General features: G+C 36.8%; 1 protein-coding gene across 1 annotated transcript; it reads left to right on the top strand.

Annotated features, from left to right (window-relative positions):
- The first annotated feature begins 286 nt into the window (after window positions 1–286).
- LOC120195100 (probable phospholipid-transporting ATPase 4) lies at window positions 287–6,597 on the top strand. The gene is made up of 11 exons (XM_039197205.1): window positions 287–544; window positions 1,145–3,058; window positions 3,155–3,265; window positions 3,401–3,677; window positions 3,759–3,847; window positions 3,967–4,039; window positions 4,132–4,341; window positions 4,480–4,605; window positions 5,053–5,151; window positions 5,453–5,644; window positions 5,731–6,597. The coding sequence occupies exons 2-11, from the start codon at window positions 1,269–1,271 to the stop codon at window positions 6,412–6,414; spliced, it is 3,651 nt and encodes a 1,216-aa protein (XP_039053136.1). The 5' UTR covers window positions 287–544; window positions 1,145–1,268; the 3' UTR covers window positions 6,415–6,597.
- The last annotated feature ends 484 nt before the right edge of the window (window positions 6,598–7,081 follow it).

The following is a 7,081-nucleotide window of genomic DNA, read 5'->3' as shown; positions in this document are numbered from 1 at the left end:
ATATTTTTAATTCAATTTACTTCATATATAAATGTCAAAATTTAAATATCTAATATTATTTAAATAATCTAATATCCTATTTTACTAAATCAACTATGTGAAAAAGACAGGTATTCGTTTGCTATAAAAAAAAAGCTTCAAAGCTATGCCGTGTCATTACTTGGAAATAAAGGAAAAAATTGAAGTTCAGAAGAGAAAATAAAAAGTGAAAATCATTCTTTTAAAAAATCGTTGGGTATTTACGTATTTATTTAAAGAAGACAGAGCCGCAAATGCATCCCGGGAATTACTGTCAGTGATTTCGAAGAGAAAATCTGTTTGGCTTAAGCCTAAAACACTCACTTTTATATCTCTCTCTCTAGATTATCTCCCTTTAATCAATTTCTTTTTCAAAGAAACTCTCACTCTGTTTTTGTTTTTCTCATTCCATTGCTTGATCTGCAAATCGTACTCTCTACTATTTTTGAGTGGTTTTTGCCAATGCTTTTTTTAAAAAAAAATTGTTACAGTTTGGTGTTGATGATGAATCGGCCTCAGATTCAAGGTACCTCTTTTTAAATTGTTACTATTATTCTTGGACTTCCCCTTTCTTCTTCAGTTATTTTTTTCCGTTGAAATTCTTGCTTTGCTAAAGTTTTGCAAAACTTGGAACACCTGGGTTTTCTCTTTTGGTTCAAATATCAATGATCTGCTCACTTTTTTTCAAAGGTTTGGCTGGGCATTGTTTTCTTTTTCATAATATGGTTTGCTGTTTGTTTGGTTTTAAGTGAATTGGGTTTGGGATTTTTCCCCAGCTGCCAAATTTAATAATTTTATGTTGAATTTAGGATTTTTTTCCTTTATGTTTTGAATTAACATTTGGGGTTCTTTTAGCGGTACCCCCTATTTTGTTGCTTTCACCAATGTAGATTTGTTCTCAAATTCTCTCTTATTACGAAACTCTTATAGCTCATAAGACTTTCAAATCTGGCTTATGCTAGAATTTTGATTGTAATTTAAGTATGACATAAGAAAAAAAATCAGAATGTTTTTGCTTTTAAAATTTGAAATTTATATGCAACTTATTGTTAGAAGCTCCAATTTGCAAATATTAGTATGTGCTTCTGTTTGATTTGCGTATTTTTTTCCTTTCTTGTGAAACCAGTTCATAAAGCAAGGAAAATTTTGACTGAGTAGCTCCATTAAAATCTACTAGTGAAGGCTAGATCTGGGATCTCTCTCTGTTTGACAGTTGTGCGCTTGTTTCCTTTAAAGCTTGATTCTGAGAGATGGCTCTGGGTGGGAGAAGAGCAAGGCTCAGGTGGAGTCATCTCTATACGTTTTCATGTTATAAGCCAAGCTCTACTGATGAAGAACCACATTCTATCAATGGGCAGGGATACTCGAGAGTTGTGCACTGCAACCAACCTCATATGCACAAGAAAAAACCTTTTAAATATCGATCGAATTACATATCGACCACCAAGTATAATTTCATCACTTTCTTACCAAAAGCTTTGTATGAACAATTCCACCGAGTTGCTAATTTGTACTTCCTTGGAGCTGCAATTCTTTCGCTTACACCTCTTTCGCCTTTTTCTGCTGTGAGCATGATTGCTCCCTTGGCATTTGTTGTGGGGCTTAGCATGGCCAAGGAAGCTTTGGAGGATTGGCGAAGGTTTATGCAAGATATGAAGGTTAATAGTCGTAAAGTAAAAGTTCATAAGGGGGAAGGAGTTTTTGGAAATAAGTCTTGGCAGAAGGTTCGGGTTGGTGATGTGGTGAAAGTGGAGAAGGATCAGTTTTTTCCAGCTGATTTATTACTCTTGTCATCCAGCTATGAGGATGGAATTTGCTATGTAGAGACTATGAATTTAGATGGTGAGACAAACTTGAAGGTAAAGCGAGCTTTGGAGGTAACTTTGCCTTTGGATGAGGATGAGGCTTTCAAGAAATTCACAGGAACAATAAAATGTGAAGATCCCAACCCGAGCCTTTTCTCCTTTATCGGTAATTTTGAATATGATCGTCAAGTTTTTGCTCTTGACCCTAGCCAAATTCTTCTTCGAGATTCAAAGCTGCGTAATACTGCTTTTGTCTATGGGGTTGTGATTTTCACTGGCCATGATAGCAAAGTAATGCAGAATGCCACAGAGTCTCCTTCAAAGAGGAGCAGAATAGAAAGGAAAATGGATTATATAATATATGTTCTTTTCAGCCTCCTTCTAGTGATCTCTTTGATAAGTTCTATCGGCTTTGCTGTGAGAACAAAGTACTACATGCCAGATTGGTGGTATCTGCAACCCCAGAATACTGACGATTATTATAATCCCAAAAAGCCTGGAGTATCAGGGGTTTCGCATCTGGTAACTGCCCTCATACTCTATGGCTACTTAATACCTATTTCACTTTATGTTTCGATCGAGGTGGTGAAGGTTTTGCAAGCGTCCTTCATTAATCAAGACATACACATGTATGATGAAGAAACTGGGAATCCTGCTCAAGCTCGGACATCAAATTTAAATGAGGAGTTGGGCCAGGTTGATACAATCCTTTCAGATAAAACAGGCACTTTGACTTGCAATCAGATGGATTTTCTCAAATGTTCAATTGCTGGTACCACATATGGTGTGCTCTCTAGTGAAGTTGAACTTGCTGCTGCACAACAGATGGCTAATGACTTTGAGGATCAGGATGCTAGAAGGCCAACTGGTTCCAGGCAAAAAGGAAAACAGCAAGAAATTGAACTCGAGACTTTTGTTACTTCGAAAGATGAAAAGGATCGTAAATCTCCCATAAAAGGGTTTAGCTTTGATGACAACCGGGTCATGAAAGGGAACTGGTTGAAAGAGCCTAATGCAGATATCATTATGTTATTTTTCCGAATATTAGCAGTTTGTCACACTGCTATTCCTGAGCTGAATGAAGAGACTGGAAGTTGTACTTATGAAGCAGAATCTCCTGATGAAGGAGCCTTTCTAGTTGCAGCAAGAGAATTTGGTTTTGAGTTTTTTAAAAGAACTCAATCAAGTGTGTTCGTCCGTGAAAGATATTCTGCTTCTGGAGAAGCAATTGACAGGTGAGGATGCTAAAGGAAAATTGTTTGTGCTCTCTGCTAATGTATCCTGAATTTCTATTGTTTTAGCATCTTAATGGTTCTCTTGGCATCTTGCAGGGAGTTCAAAATTCTAAATATGTTGGAATTTACTAGCAAAAGAAAGCGGATGACAGTAATTGTAAGGGATGAAGATGGGCAGATTCTTCTCCTGTGTAAAGGTGCTGATAGGTTAGTATCTCTATCCTTTTAAACTCTTCAAGGTATTAACAGATGAACAGGTTAAGGCGGCATACTCCAACCCGTTCATTCAAAGGACCGGTGATTTATTTTTTGACTTATATATTGTTACCCCATCTGGTGCAGCATTATTTTTGATCGATTATCAAAGAATGGAAGATTGTATCAGGAAGATACCAGTAAACATTTGAATGAGTATGGAGAAGCTGGATTGCGTACGTTGGCGCTGGCTTATAGAAAACTCGATGAGTCTGAGTATTCTGCTTGGAGCAATGAATTTCAGAAAGCAAAAACTTCTATTGGGACTGATAGAGAGACATTGCTTGAAAAGGCTGCAGATATGATGGAGAGGGATTTGATTCTCATTGGTGCTACTGCTGTGGAAGACAAATTGCAGAAGGGGGTATGTGTTACCTAGCTTGCTTGCTCTAAGAAACTTCCTTTTTGATTTACATCAACCTGGTTTAACTTCTCTCGATTGCAGGTACCCCAATGTATTGATAAACTTGCACAAGCAGGTCTGAAGATTTGGGTTTTGACAGGGGACAAGATGGAAACCGCTATAAATATAGGGTATCTCTTGCCATTTAATATTAGACTCTTTTTTACCACTCTCAAGGGACCTGGAATTGGGTTTCTCAATTGAAAGTTTTTCATGAAAATATTTTAGTGTAAGTTTTTTCTTCATGCAGATTTGCTTGCAGTCTGCTAAGACAAGGCATGAAGCAGATATGTATTACAGCAATTAGTTCAGATGCCAAAAATGTAAGTATTTCTTTGTGAAAGAGGACTTCAATTTTCTTTTCCTGAGGAAATTTATTTCATTTGATGTATTTTTGCTTTTTGTTGCTGATCAGGTGGTCAAGGAGAACATAGTGTTGCAAATTACCAATGCTTCACAAATGATCAAACTAGAAAAAGATCCACATGCTGCATTTGCGTTGATCATCGATGGAAAGACCCTTGCATATACCTTGGAAGAGGATATGAAACAGCAATTTCTAGGTTTAGCAGTTGAGTGTGCATCTGTCATATGCTGTCGTGTGTCACCCAAGCAGAAGGCACTAGTAAGATCTCTTTTTCCTTTCGTTTTGTTTCCTCCTAGGCTTTTCTGAGTTATCAAAGGATCTAATCAGGTGATATCCCTGGCAATGGAGATCTTATTGTGTATTCTATTTATTTAGTACATTTTTTTTTCAAACCAGGTAACAAGACTAGTGAAAGAAGGAACTGGGAAAACCACCTTAGCAATTGGTGATGGTGCAAATGATGTCGGAATGATTCAAGAAGCTGATATTGGAGTCGGCATTAGTGGTGTAGAAGGCATGCAGGTAGTTAACATATCTAGCTCATCTTCATGCTGTTTCAATATATTCCTGTACTGATAGTAGCAAATGAATCGTTTATATAGTTTTACGTCAAGGATGTTCCTTATTTAAGAATTTAGAGGGGGCGAGATTATCTCATTGGAAATTGGCTTAGATGGGAAGTTTGATATGTATTTCGAGCTTCATGACTCCTGTTGGCTGCTCTTTTGTTCAGTTAGAATTAGTAAATAGATGCAAACCTTAGCAGTTTACACACAACTGCCCTCATTGGGGGGGTAAAATCTTGCTGGGCTTCTTTTGACTCTTAGTAGCAATGACTTGCTAAAATGTTCATCATGTAATTATGTAATACATTTAGGCCTTAACTCTCCATCTTGAAATGATGCTTCTTAAGACATCTTATTTGTGCATTTTAGTTAGTTACCTCCTATAAATTGTTCTCTTTTGTAGGCTGTAATGGCCAGTGACTTCTCCATTGCCCAATTTCCTTTCTTGGAAAGACTTCTCGTTGTCCATGGACATTGGTGTTATAAGAGGATTGCACAGATGGTAATGTCAACAGATTGACTGAACTAATTTTTCATTTTGTTGCGCATTTTTATCTCAATCATCTTCTGTTTTTGTACCAATTTAATTGATATTTTTTATTCAGGTTTGCTATTCCTTCTACAAGAACATAGCATTTGGCCTCACCCTATTCTACTTTGAGGCATTCACAGGCTTTTCTGGACAATCAGTATGACGACTGGTACATGTCAACAGATTGATGAACTAATTTTTCATTTTGTTGCGCATTTTTATCTCATCATCTTCTGTTTTTGTACCAATTTAATTGATATTTTTTATTCAGGTTTGCTATTCCTTCTACAAGAACATAGCATTTGGCCTCACCCTATTCTACTTTGAGGCATTCACAGGCTTTTCTGGACAATCAGTATATGACGACTGGTACATGTTATTATTCAATGTTGTTCTTACCTCATTGCCTGTGATCTCACTAGGAGTGTTTGAGCAAGATGTTTCTTCCGAGATCTGCTTACAGGTCAGTCTACAGATGTTTCTTGTATTTGCAATTCATCAATGTTTCCTGTAATTTTCATTATAACGTTTAGCCTACTTTTGTTGCAGTTTCCTGCATTATATCAGCAAGGACCTAGAAATTTGTTTTTCGATTGGTATAGGATACTTGGGTGGATGGGCAATGGACTATATTCTTCCCTTATCATTTTCTTCCTCAATATTGTCATCTTTTATGACCAAGCTTTCCGTGCTGGAGGCCAGACGGCTGATATGGCTGCTTTGGGAACAACAATGTTTACTTGCATCATTTGGGCTCTCAATTGCCAGATTGCACTCACTATGAGCCACTTCACATGGATTCAACACTTTTTGATATGGGGCAGCATTTCGGCTTGGTATTTGTTTCTCCTTGTTTATGGCATGATATGTCCCACTATCTCTGGTAATGCCTACCAAATTCTAGTGGAAACTCTCGCTCCGGCACCCATCTATTGGTTAGCCACCGTTTTAGTAACTGTTGCATGCAATCTCCCATACATGGCCCATATATCTTTCCAGAGATATTTCAACCCATTGGACCATCATATCATCCAAGAGATCAAGTTCTACAAGAAAGACGTCGAGGATCAACACATGTGGTCGCGGGAGCGATCGAAGGCAAGACAGGAAACCAAAATTGGATTCTCAGCACGGGTAGATGCAAAGATTAGGCAATTAACATGGAAGTTGCAAAGAAAGCACACATCTTCTGAATTGAACAGTCCGAATCTTCCATCATTACATGGCTCATGAAATTAGTTTCCTTTTGGAGATTTTTAGGGTCTTTTTTCCGGGCAGTTTACAGTTGTTTTCTTTTTAATTGTTATTGCTATTCATTTGCTCATCTGTTTATAGGTTATAAGTCTCATTCATTATACAAAGTCCTTTGGTGCTATTATGTACACAACTAGACGCCCTTAAGAGTTTGTAGCTAGTGAAAAAAATTAGTTGATCTTCCTCGTTTTCGACTGCCTTGCCTCGGCTTGTCTAGGGTTATTCACTGTCTGTACAATGTTGAACTTGTAGATTGTAAAGAGAAAACAATGGTTTGAGCCATGTCAATCTTCCTTGTGTTTTGATCTTGTTTTGTTCAGTGCATATTTGTAGTTAATAATAGGTTTTGTAATAAATCTGTTTCCATGTTCGATTCGTCGTGTTTTATAAACTTTTTCCTAATTGCTTTCCCCTTAGGGTGCGTTTGGTTCACAGAATGTAAGATTACCATTGAAAATAAAAGATTATCGGAGAATAGGATTACTAAGAATGTTGTATTTTGTGTTTGATTGGTTTAGCAGAAATGTAAGATTATAGTGTTTGGTTAAAGGAATAAAATATTATTGGAATGTATATTTTATTAAATTGTGCTTATTATATATTTATTTTTTTAACAAGTTGAATTCTATTATAATATTACTATAAT

This window comes from Hibiscus syriacus, unplaced genomic scaffold (genome assembly GCF_006381635.1).
Source record: "Hibiscus syriacus cultivar Baekdansim isolate YM2019G1 unplaced genomic scaffold, ASM638163v2 tig00117005_pilon, whole genome shotgun sequence".
NCBI classification, from domain to species: domain Eukaryota; kingdom Viridiplantae; phylum Streptophyta; class Magnoliopsida; order Malvales; family Malvaceae; genus Hibiscus; species Hibiscus syriacus.
This window is presented reverse-complemented; position numbering and strand designations above follow the sequence as displayed.

Coding starts and splice junctions, on each gene's coding strand:
- LOC120195100 (XM_039197205.1), top strand. CDS start 1,269: ATGGCTCTGGGTGGGAGAAGAGCAAGGCTCAGGTGGAGTCATCTCTAT. Junction 4,342..4,479: donor CACCCAAGCAGAAGGCACTA/GTAAGATCTCTT, acceptor TTTTCAAACCAG/GTAACAAGACTAGTGAAAGA. Junction 4,606..5,052: donor GTGGTGTAGAAGGCATGCAG/GTAGTTAACATA, acceptor TCTCTTTTGTAG/GCTGTAATGGCCAGTGACTT.